This window comes from Poecilia reticulata, chromosome 15 (assembly GCF_904066995.2).
Source record: "Poecilia reticulata chromosome 15, P_reticulata-male-v2, whole genome shotgun sequence".
Taxonomy (NCBI): Eukaryota; Metazoa; Chordata; class Actinopteri; order Cyprinodontiformes; family Poeciliidae; genus Poecilia; species Poecilia reticulata.
The window spans coordinates 21,888,043-21,904,783 of record NC_088844.1 but is presented as its reverse complement, the minus strand read 5'-3'; the positions used below and the strand labels follow the sequence as shown (position 1 = coordinate 21,904,783).

Below are 16,741 nucleotides of genomic sequence, written 5' to 3'. Positions count from 1 at the left end.
ACAGAGTAGCAGCTTATTTAACATTCAATGGAAGTAATTTTCTATATGCTACCTGTAGTGAACTGGTTGTCTTTTTTTTTTTGTTTAAATCTGCCAAGTTAGTACATTTTGGATTGATGTTGGGTCATAAACTTGGCATAGTCTTTTTAGAACTGATGTTGTCTATTAGAGGGAATGAAGCTCCCACCACACTGGTATTGGATCCTGTACACTTGTGTACAGTGATCTAGGGCTCACTAATCTATTCGTTTGAGTTCATTCACATGATATTGGATCGATACCCGATGCTGGTACTGGCATCGGTGCATCCCTAATAAAAAGAAAATGTGGTATTAATGCAAGGTTTTCAGAAAATTTGATTTTAGCACTGACATTACTATTTATATTGATAAACTAACAAGTACACTGGTTTTGATCTAGAGCTCACTAATTATTTCATTATTCTGGAAGAAAAGTATATGCAACATGTTAAGCCAAAAATATTAGCACAGCAGCTAAGAATTGAGTATTAACAAAATATTCATTCTCTTATTAAATACTATAGATTGTTATTTTGAATAGTTTGTTGTACATTACTAAATCCTTCCCAGCTTTCTCGGACTGATGCCTCCGCCTAGATTCAAATGTGAAGCTAAAAGATGGACACTTTTTTTTGATAAACTGCCTTTAATTAATATGTCTAATACTCTGCACTTAATAAGGAGAAAACGGGATCATTCTGGAGTGTTCCTGGCACTACAGAGAGATGAGTTCCTGTGACTTAAACCTTTACCTCCAGGGTGCTCTTCACACATGACCTCAACACTTAGGGCGCTATGATCAAATAGACGCTGGTGGGAATGGATTCTCTTAAGTACCTGTTAAGTGCATTTTGCTAAGGAAGTAACAGAAGTTAAAATACAGTTAGTGTTAAAAAAGACAATGCACTCTTCCTTAATTCAATGGTCTGCACTCAGGCTATATGGACTTTTAAGTGTGAGCATATATACGTTGGTCCAGCCTTCAAGGGGAGGGGCTGGGGGGGGCGTCATTTCCAGATTCTTTTTTTCATTTTTTTTTCACCAAAAGAATGTAGTGGTATGTCAAAGAAAAAGTCTACTTAGAAGATATACTTAAATTGTAGAGTATTTCCAATTTAAAACTGTCCAGCCATGTTGTGTTTAATGTAGTAAAGAAAACTGTCTGGCTGCTAGGGCGGTACCTGGCTGGGCTTAATGATATTAGAGGACCCTCAAGGTGCCTGGAAGTCTTTTCTATATCAGCAAAGCTGATCACCAGGAGGGAAGATTGGTCGACTGGAGACTAATCCGGAAATTTACCACAATGATTGTGCAGCTGCTGGGGCCAAATCCTGCTGGATCTTTGTGCTGACACTAGTTCTTGTCGAGGTTAATAAAAACCAATATAATCTTAACCAAATTCCTCAAACTTGGCATGCGTGCACTCATTAGCTAAATTATCTTGGTATGCGTTGCAGTTTTGATCCTTGTTTTGACTGTCCACTTTCAGTTTTCATCACTCACCAGAAAAAAAAGTGTACAATGATTTTTAACATGCTAGTGATCTATTTATTGTCCTTTCATATAAATGTTTTGAAATTTGTTTTTACAGTCTTACTTGTATAAAGAACTTTGAAAAGGCATTTATATGCTATAAACTTTTCAGTTTGTTTTAACAAGAATGAAGCACAACTATAAGGCTAATCAGCTTGCTTTGTGGTGCTAGAGGATTAATTTATATAAAACAAATGAAAGCTGTGCAACAAAAATGACTAACAACATAGGCACAGAGACGTGATTTTGCAGTTGTAAAGAATTCCATAGTCTCTTCAGTTTATGTCATGTACCTAATGCCACTAAAAGGTACTGGTCCAACGATCTGAGGGAATGTTCATACAGATAAAAAGGAGAAAGAGAAAAGACAAATGAGAGCTTTCAAACTGGATTTGGAAATAACGAAGGCGGTGAAGAGAAGCCAAAGTTATGGTAAATGGAGTGAACTTATATAGTGCTTTATCCAATCATTTTTGACCACTCAAAGCGCTTTACACTAGAGTCACATTCACCCATTCGCACTCACAAACGCTCACACATTTATACACCGATGCGCAGCTCGGTAGGCAACTTGGGGTTAAGTGCCTTGCCCAGGGGCACATCGACACGTGGCAGGAGGAAGTTGAAATCGAACCTCCAACCTTCCGATCACAAGACGACTACTCTACCCACAGAGCCACAGTCGCCCCCAAGTTGGTGAATTGTAATCATGTTTAACAGTTCCTAATTTTATTCCAGTCCAAATGAACTTATAAAGAACTGCAGATATTAAGTTTAGTTTCTAGACAAGCAAAGTATGAAGTCTAAAAGACTTGCACTTACAACTGCAGAAAATTGTGGTCTTGCATATTCTGCATATCAATTCAGGGGAGCTGAACCCAAACGCAAGACCCCTTTTAAGCTTTTATTTGTAAACAGAGCATTTTTAAAAATATGTATCCTTTTTCCGTCTCTTCTCAATTATGCATTACTGTTTTGTTCTATTGAATCAAACTTTCAAGGCAGTGTTAAAAAAAGAACTATAAAGGGAGACGTGCAAAAAAAAAGAAAATCAGAATAATGTTATTTTCAAACATATTGTTTGTGGTTTTCTCACAAACCACATTCATTTAGCTGTTGTGTCAGCCACAGTGGGTTTATGATTAGGAAAGTAGAACCAGATTATCATATGAACTCTGCTCTCCCTCTCCCCTCTGCAGCATGTCTCAGGAGACGATGCAGGAAGTCTTCCTCATTCACACTACAAGTTGTGCATTAAGGCAATTACTAAATAACATTGCAGATGTAGAAGTCATTGTTGTGTCCTTACTGTGGTGGCATTCATTTCGCCTTGATGCACAACTTCAGAAGAAGTATAAAATTCTGCTTTACTTTACCCCACCTTCGTTTTTATTTACTTGTAATTTCTGCTGGCTCCCATTGCAGGACTGGGTGGGGGGGGGTTGAGCAGATGCAGGTGGATGTATATTTATGAGGGGGATGTGTATTTCAGGGCAAAGCAGCGCGTTGTGAAAGGTGACCTTGTTAGATAAAAGGAGGGCTCGAAAGCCAAATGATGAAAGAGAGGGGGATCATCCTGGGCTCATTAATGTGGATTTGAAGGTCAGGTAATTATAACAATAGATGTGTGGGCTGGCTTTGGCATCTGGTTTTGTTGCTTTGTTATGGCGGTGACAAGTGTGCGGAGGAGAGGGATTAATCATGGTGACACCACCTTGTTGTCACTTCGGTACATTCTGACATCATAACATAAAGCGCTGCAGTTCTTGAAGAAAGGTGTGAAAACTATTTATTTCTAACCACAAGCAGTAAACGTTGTCCAGTTGAAAGCATATTTTTTTATATGCATATTAGTCTTTTTCAGTTTTTTTATTGATTTTCTTTCCAAAATCAGCTTGTGAAAAATGTTTTCCAGGCTGATTAAATTTATTGGAAATGTTGATGTAATGGAGGTAAGAGATCTTGGTTTTTGTCTCAGTGTGATGTAATAGGAATTATAGTACTGGGATAAACTCCTTCTAGCCCACTGGTGAGGTTTTATCACTACAGTGCTTAACCATGCACACTTCAAAACATTTTCAGATTTATACTCTTGCAATATTACTTAATTTTTGCACAAGATTCACACTCAATATTAGTGTCACTTGTCACTAAAGCCTTAAAGAGCACGCATTAAATATTTTATCAGTAGTAAATCTTTTGTTTTGACTGCTTGGATCAAGATGATGCCCAGGTGATTATGAATATATTTGTTATTGAGATGTTAGCTTATCCACCCGGTATATTTGAGTGTGATATTTTCCTCATTTGTTTGAGTCACAGTTGCATCACTGCGAGTAAATCTTCTTCTGTGATGATGCCAGCTCTTCCACTAGTTTGTCTGGCTCAGTCGGTCTCCTCAGGGGCCGCTAAAAGCAATAAAGAACAAAAAAATGCCAACGACTATTATCAGATAGGGCAGCATGTGTGGTGTGACATGCATTTTTAATGTGCAACAAATAAGAAATGCTATTGATGCTGCTCCTCTCTCGTTTCTCAGCTGATGGCTCATTTAAGTTTTATTTCTATTTGTTGGAATTTCAGCCGAGACAAATGGCGAAGCGGTCCCTCGTCATTAAAGGTTAGAATTACTTCAATAAAACACCGAGCTCCTAAAACATTAGATGTCTCGCTCTAGGTATCAAATTCTAGCTCCAATCGCTCCATTTGGTGTGTTTAGGTGCAATGTGTGCAGGATGTTGTGTGTACATTTGTATGTCTGGTGAAAAGACATGCAGAGACAACCCTCGGAGTGGAAAAAGGTGTGCGTCTGTTTTTTGGTTTGAAGGAAAGGAAAGAGCTGGAAACAAAACCCCCCAAAAATTTCATACTGGCAGTAACTGAAATTATGCAATATACAAAATAACCATTCAGGGATCATAGATTTGTGATCCCTGAATGGTTATTTTGTATAAATCCTTAGCCTGCTGAATTTAGGTTCTGAACTGTAAAATAAGCAGGTAAAATAACCACATGATAAAACACTCATTTTTAACCTAAAATTAGTGGAGTGCCCGTTACCTGCAGAAGGCCTTTCCGTCTTTGTGCTTCCTCTGACTTCCTTTTAGACATTTTACTGAAGCTCAACATGGCTAAATCTGTGTTCTTCCTTCAGTCTCTACTCAACTTGATAGTGATTAAGAAACTTGCTAATTATGGTCTTCATCTGCAATAGCACAAGTTGTTTCTTTGTCTGTTGATGCAGATCAGATTGGTTTAGGCTTGTTAATTTCTTTTTTTTTTTAATGAAATGTTATCTGCTTATAGTGCAAGTTCAGATGAAATGCATTAAATTTGGTCAGATGTAGGAAGGCTGCTAGCATCACACCATAGTGGCAGTTCTGGTTCCTTAAAAAAAAAAATATTGCACCAAGATTTCTTATAGTTTAGAAGCAGAGCAGGAAATCGGCACCAGAATCTTGTATTAGTTTCTCTTCCTTTCCTTTTTATCCCAGAGTCGCAGCAGAGTGTACTCTGAGCTGACTGAGAAGCACGCTGAGGATGAGGCATGTGCATTTGACGAAGCATGCTGAAAAGGTTCAGTTAAGTGGCACAGACCAGAAGGTAGACAGCCGATCTGTTTACTGCCTTGAGGTTTTGTGGTTATGCACTAGAGCTTTCCAGTTAACAAGCATGATCTAAGGATGAGCTGACAACGCCAAACACGCAGCAGTGATCAAATCCTAAGTGCTCTCTGTGCTAACACAATTGAGGCATGTAAGCCCTTTGTTTGAATGATTTGACGATATTGTGGCACGGTAAGATGATTTGGAGATTTAAATCAGGCTACAGCATATTCTCCATATGGCCACAATAAAAAGAAAACTCCCCTGTCACAGTCATGGATTAACAATCTGTTATTTTGCTTGATTTGAAGAGTTACAACAGTGGTATCTAGTTTCTCTCCCTAACGTTCAGTGTTTAAAGGGGAGACAGGAACTTGTTGTCCTCACAGTGACTGTGCTGGCATGAGTTTGATGGACCAACAAGTCCTTACTGTCCCCAGGCAATCTGGGGAGCATTTCCACTGAGATTTATGACCCGTGCTGTGGTTACCACAGGGATGATGCCACAACACACAGTTACAAGTTAAAGCCTACTCTGCTGGCTTCCCACTTTCCTCTCATTAACTGGGTCATTGCAACGCTTCAAGGCTTAGCTTTGTTGCTAAAGAAATATTTAAGTTCAGAGCTCTCGTATACTGCTTTATTTTGTTTAATGCGATGGGTTGCATTTAGTTTTTGTTGAGCAGAAGATGTGGTTTGGCCTGTGTTTAAAAAAGAAAAAAGAAGTTTAAATCCATCTTGGGGGCAGACCCTAAACGGGGGTGGTAAACTCAAAAGTCCGTTAACCATTTATTCCAAGAGACAGCTCCACATGTGGACACTCAGCCACTAGAAGAAATAGATAATGGTCTTCTGCTAATACTAATTGTTCACTCTCCCATTGCTTTCCTAAAGGCATAAATGTGTTGATCCCACACAAAATGCTCAGTCTGAGCCCAAGGCGAGCAAAACGGCACGGAAAGCTGCTTTATAATTAATACACACAGTATAAAATATTGATTGTGAGAAGGATGTGGCCAAATATGGATTCTTTTTTTGTTTGGATTTGCACCAAGGATAATAACCAGGTATTGTTTCATTCTTGAGGAGAAGCAAATCTGCATTCGATTTCAGATTTTTATGTCTTCTCTGATGGTCTGTCTGTTGAGGAAGTAAAAAGTCAACACATCTCTCTATAATGTGATCTAAACCTCAATTAAAAAGAAAACGGCAAATCTTTTAAAAGAAGATAAATAATATTTGTCACAATGATATGGTTGTATAAATGTGCACTAATTACTGGAGACTTGGCTTTCAGAACTAGTCACCACATTCGAAAGAACATTAAATAGGAGTCAGTACATACTGATTAATTATGGTCACTGGTGTAGTTTGTTGGACCTGGTATTTTCTCAGTTGCATCTCATTACAGAAGCTATGGTCTGCATAATACTTTCAAAACATAAAAGGGATCTCACTGTTGAAAGATGTAAGTCAGGAGAAGGGATGAACGAATGAGATGCACCATAGAACACAGTGCAGAAAGACGTATTCGTCGAGTAAATGTAGTATGAGACTGACATGACCACAAACTGGACGTTGATCCAAAAATCGATGAAAAAGTTCTAAAAATGTGTTATTTTGGCTGTGTTTTTTATGTGTTACACAAACTTGGTGTCTTAATAGAAGAATACAGACATATACACTGTATGTGGGTTGAGGGCACAGATTCTGTGGGTTGGAGAAACACTCTCTGCTTAGCATCGTTTTGTTCTATAAGACTAGCCACCACTGCTTGTTTTGTTTTGATCGTTAAAGGTGAGGTTACAGCAAGAGGTGCACATTTTAGGTGATTTTTTTTCTCTTTTCATTCCTTATTAAAAAGCCATAGCAATGAAGTAAGCATGTCTCTCCTGTTGACAAAAAAAAACCAAAACATACCCAATCATAAGTAGATAGAAATCCTCTTATATCTCAACCCCAAGTTCACGCTTTACCCTGCTATCACCATGCTGCCTTGCATACATATACATGCAGAAGAGTTGTGTCTGATTAGCAACCACATCTCAGATCTCTGATTAGGTGTGGAGTAAATGAAGTGCCCCCCTCTGGCATGCATTTCCATAATGTCAGGTAATTAAACCCCAGTGTTTTAATAGCTCAGGAATAAGGAAGGCTCCCCAAGAGACCAGACAATGATGATAGATGATGTTGAAAAAACAGTATGCCGCTGGCTTGGGTTTGAGCTGACTTTGAAAATGTTGGATTTTACTGAAAATACAAATGTGCCATAAAGTTTGATGTTTAGGGCAACGCCTAAGCAGAAATTCAATATAATCCAGTTTTGTATCAGTGCAGAACAGTTTAACAAGAACAATTCAATTTTTTTTCTGTTATTGTACAGCAAACAATTTGCAATAGAGATGATGTGGTATCCTCCTCCACCTTTTTACAGCTACAGTGGGTTTTTTTTCGCTCTTCTCTCGAAAAAGGAGGTGGCAATTATCAGGTCATCATGCTATCTTGCTAGAACACAAAATTATAATAATATTAAAATAAAAATTGTCTCTTTTTTTTCTTAACAATTCTTGTAAAAGCTAGACATGTCTCTTGAATAAAAAGAAAAGAGTCAGATTTTTCCAGGAAATGTACTACTCTCATTTACACAGAGTTGTTCAGGAACGCATGCACATTTGAGTTATGTGCTCTTTGTTGATGGCTGACAGAGTGCAGAGCTAAACAAAGGCTGCGAGAGCATGAGTGTCTTTTTTATCACAGAAAAACCTGGAGAGGTGCTATTGTAAACATGACAGTGGATTGTCAGTACATCCCTGTTTGAGTTGTTGCTTTATGTGTGTGTGAGTTGTCATACTGTATGTGCACACAAAGACCACACAGATGCGCAACAAAAGCCCTTTGATGAATAAAAAAACCTGCTGTAGGAAGGTTTTCTTTGTCAGGCCCACTCATATTTGTGGGTCTGAAATGAGAATAATGTTTCCACAGAATCCAACAGAAGCAGATTGAACTCCAGATGTCACTTCCTTTATGTAAATTAGGCTCTAAAAACACTAATAAATAAGGACTTCTTTGGTAATGGCTCATGGTTATTATGTGTTGCTGGGGAAAAAAAAAAGAAGCATTTTTGACTAAATAAACTTTTAAACAGGGCTGATGCTGCAGCTCTATCTGAAGATAATTAATCAGATGTTGTGAAAAACCATTCTTTTAATCTCTGATGTATGAACTACACTTCAAGCGTCACTGCTACCTACTTTGAATTTCATAAAATAACAGATGTACCTTAAAAGTCTTTTAATCTTTCTTGTCATATGTGAAAATGGATTACTCAAGCCAAAAGAAAAAAAAAAAAAAGGGTTAATTTTTAATGATGCGCTACTTGGGTTTCCTCTTGCAGAAATGGTATGTTATGTGTCATTCATTAATGTCTGCCAAGGGATGATAAGTGTTTGTGAGCTGAACTTTCTTGTATTTGCTTTGCTATGCAGATGTATCAGATCAAAGAACTGAGCCTTATTAATAAATGCCACAATCATTTTAGTAATGGATGCCTTTTCACTGCTCCTTATACATAAGGTTCATATCAGCACATACAGCTTTCAGCAAAATACATGCAACTACTATTTTAAGTAATGTAGACATTTTTGTGCTGAGCACAACTAATGTGGTAGGAAAAGAAAAACCTCACTCATAATTCACTGTCAAAGAATGACACATTAGCTGCCAAATGGCTGAAGTAGTTGTTCAACTAAACCACTTTCACACACAATAACACATTTTGTACATTCGAGATGTGACAAACTATTGGCTCATATTCATGTAACAATTGTTGGAAGGTAGCAAGCATCAAAATACAAACACTTGTTTTGTTTGGCGCAGCTCGTGAAATGTTTGATTGACTGTAGATTCAATTGAAAAACAAACTATTTTTGCCGGTTTTTAAATGATTTTCACCCTTTCCATTTCAGAATATTTGTAGATTTTTTTTTTTTTTTTTTACAATTGGAAAAGTATAATCTGACAAGCTTTTCTGTTAGGTAAAATAAATTATACTGTGCAAAAAAGGTAAAAGGTAAATGGACAGTTTATGCATTTGAAACATTGCTCTGATGTTATGTAAACTATACTGAAAAAGTCTTATTGATATTTGGGCACTTGTTCATATGCGTATTGACTTTTTCTTTTCTCCTCTCATTTCAGCAAACACCAGTCTTCTGGGAGGAGGTGGAGGTGAGTAATATTAACATTTAAATATATTTAATGTCTGTACATTATTCCTTCTGTATGTGAATAAACCAGCCTAAAATGTTGTACTGCTCATTTAGAGAACTTCACAAATTTTTGCTTTTTTTTTTTTTTTTTGCCTATTGTAAATCTAACTAAATGTTCTGTTGGATCAAAATATTACAGCGCTTTGCAGAGTAACCTTGCTCTGTGCCACTGAGAGGTGGTCATTACTTTAGCAGCCTGCCAAAGAGCATTATCATCAAAGCAAGGAAGCAAACCCAAGGCAGCCAACTGTGGTGTGAGAATAATGGGGAGGCAAGGAGGGGGTTCCTGCCCACTCTTCTTTCTTCTCTTTCTTCTATTTTTTTTTCTTCTTCTTTCTATGGCGTTAGACATTTTTCGTGACATGATTGAGATAATTATTCTTCACCACTTTGACAACAGATCTGGATAAAATACTCTAGGTTAAAAATGGAATGTTAATTTTTATCCCCACAAGGAATTTTTGATCATATGTGGGAATAATGTGATCTGCTTCAGTCTTGTGTATCCTACTAGCCTATCGACAATGCAGAGCACCAGAGCACCATTTTCTTTGTTAAAGGTTAAAAGCAAACAAGCAAATATCATCCTAATGTCAGCAGAGTATCTAGTTAGCATTTGACTGTTAATAGCTAAATTTTAGAGCTTTCTTCTTCAGTGCTATGTAACTATTTAGCTGTGTAGGTTATATAGCTATGTTAGCTATGTTACACTTGGCTATGTCATTTACTGTTGTAGCAAACTGGTTATCTCACTTGTAGTGTAGGTTGCTATTTAGTTATCTTAATTGCAATGTAAACTTTTTTGCTGTAAAGCTTATTTTCTTACGCACTACCTCTCAGTCTCGCTGGCTGTCTACCTATTTTCTTGGCGAGTAGGAATAGACAGTTTAAGTATTTAGCTAGTTTCCTGCTTGCCTACCTAGCTTTTAATTATCTTGCTCTCTAGAATGTTGTCTAGGCATTCAGCTAGCTAACTTGCAGTCTGTCTTTATGCCTAGCTGGCTGCATAGCCATGTAGCTATTTAGCTTGTTGTAATCATGTTTACTGTTGCTGCTTTAGCCATCAAGCTGTTATCTAGTTTGCTATTTAGCTTACGATCTAGTACCATGGTTCACTGCCTTAGCTATCTTGCTCGTGCTTTGGCTTGCTTTCCATCTCTTGCCACATTTTTTGAAGGTTTTGTTGACTCCTTTATTTGACAGTTGTCAGATAGGAAAGTGGGTTGTGAGAGAGCAGGAAGACATGTGGCAAAGGTCATCGGACCGGAATTTGAACCAGTGACAGCCGCATCAAGGATTAAGGCCTCCATACATGGGTTGCGCTTTACTCCTAAGCCACTGCCACGTCCCATCTCTTTCCACATTTGACAGGCTTTATGAAAAGAACTTTAAGAAACATGTTCAGTACAACAGAAAATAAGCTGAAAATAAATAATGTTACTTTCATGGCAATTAATAATTTATTTGTTTGTGTTTATTAAGGCTTACCACCTGGCAAATATGAATTATTACAGACAAAGGCTGAGCATAGAAGAACTTCAAAGCCTCAGCGTAGTTTAATGCTCAGTGCACATGCTGTCAGAGACATGAAGCTTCTCACATCTCATCATGCTCCTTGGAGTGGGCCTTATCTTGTCTGATAGATGGTTAAGGGTGCTTGCTTGCAGTGCGGTTTCAAAATCTGTCACTCACTAGAAGAGACCCTCACCATACGACTACTTTAAGAATTTCTGTGATTGAGAGCGAAGGTCACAAACATACATCTCCATTACCAAGCTAGGCCCTCCAAAACAGGGTACACTGTTTTCCTGATTGGTGTCTGTCTCTGCTGCGGTCAGATCTCAGTATTGATTTGCCATGTACAGCGAAACAAAACAAGGCAATTTTCTTTTCTATTATGTTCTCATTACCGTCGCATTGTGGAATATCATCTTTTTACAGTTTCTCAAATCCGTGTTGTCGATTGATCCAGTTTCTTCTTCAACTAATAATAGGTGTTGGGGTTTTGCTGATTGCTCTGTTTCAAAACAGTATCGGCAAATATCAAGCTGAATTGATAGTTGTCAACACTGGAACGTGAAATCCTTTGTTTCAATAATGTCATACTTTGCAAGGAAACATATTCACCTGATTGAGACCTGCAGCTGTGCTTATTAACGCCTGAGGAATTCTAATTGTAGCTGCAGACCATTTTTTTTCTTCTCCAGAGCAAGCGTCTTTTCAGTTTTAACTGACTTCAGGCAATGCCTTTCCTGCTACATAGCTAACACAAAACACCAGGTCTGTTAACTCATAAATGCTGACGCTCGTACTTCTTTCAATAATAATCAGCAAAACAGGTTGCAGAATTACATGGTTTTTACTGCTTTTAAAAATCATTTATAGTAATGTCAAATTATGCTAATTAGAAACAGTCATCGGACTGTTATATTAAGAGTTATGTTATATTAAATGTTATGTTTCTCTAGAAAGAACCTCTACCTTCTTGATTTTATCAGCACAAGGCCAAAAGAGGTTTAGTTTTTTTCAGTGTCTTTTCCACTTAAAGGTGCCTACAAACTAGACAAAATTGTTGTCTCTGTTGCCCTGCCCAGCCTCTCTACCTCTATCTGTGGCTTGGCATGTGAAGACCTCCTGCTTTGGTGGCAGTGAGGATCGATGGGAAGAGGAGATGTGCTCTCATATAGGGTCCTCCTTATCTCCCAGCTGTCTTCTCTGGGCTCTAAAGAGGGCCAGTTTCACAGCAGGATGATCCATCATGCTGGCCTCACACACCTGAGCTGTGCTTATTTTCTCATAGCTGTGGAGGTGGGCCTCCTGCCAGGAGTGAAAACTGGACAAAGCTTTTACTCTGGTTACCTTTGTGCCTAGACCCTTTTTTCCCCCCATACTTTTTAAATATAGACATGTTGGTTTGGGCATGATTTTTCAACTTACTTGATTCCATAAATGAAAATCTAAATTGTAAGTGAAATAATTTTAAGGTTCATACATCTTAAATGGAACATTTTACTACGTTCAAGCCATTTTTCTTATAAAGAATTATTTCAGACATGAACTTGGAGAATGGGAAGTTATTCTTTTGGAATATTGTAGGCAACATTAAACTTGATCATTACCTCGACCTCGTTTGATGATTTGTCTGCTGCTGCCTGCGGTTAAAAGGTATCCAGAGAGGTGACACCTGGGCAGAACATTTATCGCACTATGTAATGTGTTTTATAGATGCATTGGGCTTTTTCAGTATTTCAATTTAAAATGTGTTAGAGCCCGTCACAAATGCACTATTGCCGGTACCATGGGCTTCCCTCTCTCTTTACAGTAAATGCAGTGCACTATATTATCGGCTTCACCGTCTAGATTCTACTGTCTTTATATTAGGGAGTTACGAGGGGTTCATTTACATACACATTAAATTGCGAAAGCAGACGTTCTGCCAAGCGGTCACAAGAAGGAACAGATTCAGTGTGGGACATGAGCCAGAGCAAGTTTTGAGCAAGCGTGTGCGGGATTTAAACACATATGAACATATAAACTGAGATTTGTTCCGCCGTGTGCTTAGATTAGTGGCACAAATATAACATCAAAATTATCAGTATCACAATATGTACGGATCCGACCAGAAGGATGTTTTGTTGAGTAAAACTCACTCTGAATCTCGCTCGGAAAAATGTTACACTGGATGAGTTTTGCAGCTCACAGGTGCAATGTATATCAGATGTGACAGAATTTATGCAAACCTACTTAAATTTAGCAGCAACGATTCAATAATATTACCTGATCTCATGATATGATATGCAGATGCTCTGTCTGCACTGACGAAGATTTACTCACCTCATAAATATTAAACTAAAGCTGCAGCAAAAATAAAATACCTCTTCATGATGCAGTAGAACATTGAATTTCACACCCATGACCCCAATACACATGTTTTTGAAACTGACTGCCTGAAAAGTGCAGTCAGTTTTCTATTACCTCCATTATCAAACTGGGCCTGGTAATGGCCTGACTGGTAATAGAGACATGACAGGAGTTGATTTTATTTTAAATGGGCTTAATTTTCTCGCATTTGAATCTACCTAATACGTTTTGTTTTTTAGCACATTAGGATACCTGGCAAGGTAGGAAACGGTGTGACAGCAGTCATACTTTTTTCAATCACATCACAATATATTCCAGTAAAAAACAGAGAACAACGTATGATTTTGCTTGTTATCTACTAGAGCACTATAAAAAAAATAATGAGGGTCAGTTATAATAAAGCCTTGGGATTTTTTTTGTTTTAATTACTTTTTTTATATTCCTGGTGTTTGTTGTTGAGACAAAAAAAATATTGGATTCATGCACCCCAAGGCTCGATTTTCTTCCTTAGAAATCACTGATGGGAATTCTCTTTCAGCTGTTCACTCTTAGTATTGTGTACGCAATGGGGTCACCCGAAATAGTACTGTTATCTGCGTTAGATGTGTTGGTCTCACTGGGATTCTGAGCATACATTGAGGGAAATAACAATGATCTCTGATAATAGCACACTAAATGAGGCCTCTGTGAATAGAGGGTAATTATGAATAGTACCACGTTGTCTGTGTGATGTGTGTCACAGCATGGCTGGGCACTGGCACAGTCCCAAAAGGAAAGAGCTAATGTAAACATTATGTTGTCTACTCTTCCCTTTTCTTTCCATTTGTGCCTTTCTAACACACAAAATCAAGGATTCAAGCTCATATTGAACCATGTAATGATACCATGAAGCCCTGTGAAGGCTGTGTGAAGAGAGGGAGCTCCCCATGCCTTTGATGTGTCTATCTTGAAGGGGAATTGCCTCATTACCATTCTAACCAGAACCATTGGCCATTTAGCACTAGGCTTTAACTAGACCACCCAAACAAATCGTTCTTCTAAGGTCGGGCCTCCTTTTTCTTCTCCAGTTGAGCAGCTGGGCTCAATATGGGGTTGTTTTCTCTGTCCATGAATTCACCAGCGTTTGTCACTTGCATAACAGTCTGGAGAGTTGTGAAGAGAAAACTGCTTTATGTTTTCCACATCAGTTGCTTGAGTGAAAATAATATTTGCAACATTTGAAGTTAACTATGCTTCATACCATTTCATGTGGTTATGAAGATACTCATGGGTCCTTCTGTGCTTTACCTTCTTCTTTAGTAGGTAAAGATTTCATGTGCTGTAGACTCATATTGACAAATTCATAGTTGATAGCGTTCCTTAGAAAACTGCTTACTGCTCTGCAGAAGGAATGCATCCTACATTTTAGTTGTAGAGTCCTAGATCAGACTTTTCAGTACAAAGTGAGAACCTAGTATATTTATCTAAACAGAAAAAAAAAAAAAACATCAGCAATGCATGTTCAGCAGATCTGTTGTAGGACTGACTCTCGGTACAACACTGTGCTCCAGTGTGCCTAAAAGGAATGTTTCAGTTTCAGACATGTTTGGATAATCCTTTATCAAGATTCCTAAGTGCTTCACAGTGCTTATCTCTATCTCCATTCGTTATGCAAAGAGATCTGTTTTCTTTTCCTGTCACCTCCAGGTGAACCATTATCCTCTGTCTGGGTCCTGCCTGAGGCTTGTTTATTGAGTAGATTGGAGGGGACCGGGGGCATGGGGCTTTGCACAGGGGAGGGCTGTGGGTTCAGATACGGCAACGGGTGTTGGGTGACAATTTGAGCTAGATGAACTCACGGCCCTTTACACAGCTCCCAGGATGCCCCCACACTAATCATTCAGAAAGGACATTTTATTCTCATAAGTTATAGATTGCACACTACGCTAGACTGATAGTCCTCAGTTCACAGATGGTAGTAACAGTCATTAGCATAACTTATGACAGTGAGAGCGTATTTCCCCACAGAGTAGCCTAAATAATGTAAAATGATAAATTGAATGCAACGATTCCTCAGTCAGCGGGACACCCTTGGGATTTACTTATTTCCTCGCATTTAGTGTGGAGTTAGTTACACTCTGCTCTTTACCCAGCTTTTATTTAGACTGTATTGTTCCACATTTTCTTTAAAGTGTGTTTGAGGCAAGACCAATTTAAATATGTGTCACTCCTTCTCTCTGGGATTAGCTCTGCAGATAAAAAGCTGTTTGTGAGGTAAACAGACAACATAAACACATATTTATTCTTTTTAGGTTGCTTGGTTCAGGGAAAGTGAATGTGTCCTTACTCCCTATGAAGGTATTCTTTTGTTATGGCGCTATATAAATATGGGAATTTTTTATTTTTTGTACGAATGCAAAATAAACTAACTTGGCTAAATAATAAAAGAACCATTGCCGTGGTTTCCTTCCTTTTTGAAAAATGGATGTGCTAAGATAACACAGAAGACATCCACAGCTCCTCTTGCCTCACTGGGGGTAGATTTCTCAGTTTTTGAATCAAAGGTTTATTCATTTCTTTAAAGAATATTCTGAAAACTGTTTATAACCACAGTTTTCAGTGACCTTTAGGCTCCCAAAAATTTGGAAAGTTAAGCTTTTTGGAGAGTGCAGACAAATTTTCAGATCACAAGACGACACATGATTTCGAGCTTGCAAGACCGAGACAAATGAGATTTTGCTGATATGTTTCAACAACTGAAATAACAGTTTAGTGTTTAGTTTAGTGTTCCAGTTTAGAACAGCAAATAGTGGTCTTTATTCACCTTTTTGGATTTTCATAAATAAATAAAAAGTTCCCTAAATATCAAATAATGTTTTAGGGAATTGTTTTAGTTCAAAATGATTTAGTTTATCTCTTTATTTAATATTTGAACTAGAGATAGCCAAATGCAGTCAATTTCTTAAGCTATGAAACAGCTTCTTACTGGATATTAGCTCATGTCCATTATTAAAATGTAGCTCTATGAAGAGGTAACATATTTATTTATGTTCTCCTAGACAATAATATAATTCTCATAATGAATAATTGACAACTATAATAATTCAACTGATGGTTCAGATCAAGCTTTCAGAACAGATCGTGCAGTGACAAGTCACTAACAGCTGCTAGCAGCATTCCTAAAGTGCTTATAATCTGTTCAAATCTTGTCTCTTACACTCACAATTACATTATTTCAAGTGAGTACCCAAAATGCTCCCACAAATGATTTATAGTGGTGGGAGCTTCTTCAGTGCATAGGTAACCCAAGTGTTGTCAGTCAGTCCAATAATTAGTTCAAAATAAGAGTCTAAAATATAGTGTCATACTTTAATCACTCGGTTTTATAACTAAGTAGTTGAGACAAGTTACATACACACAGTAACACGATTGCTCTTTGCGAAACAGACTTGACATTTCAAGATCTCATGCT

The 16,741-nt window shown here is 37.9% G+C and overlaps 1 protein-coding gene across 1 annotated transcript in view; it reads left to right on the top strand.

Annotated features, from left to right (window-relative positions):
• macrod2 (mono-ADP ribosylhydrolase 2) overlaps positions 1 to 16,741 on the top strand; it is a 470,247-nt gene that overhangs the window by 120,729 nt on the left and 332,777 nt on the right. The window contains exon 4 of the mRNA XM_008430201.3: positions 9,359 to 9,388. Within this exon, the coding sequence (XP_008428423.1) occupies positions 9,359 to 9,388 (30 nt within the window). The remainder of the gene's footprint in view (positions 1 to 9,358; positions 9,389 to 16,741) is intronic.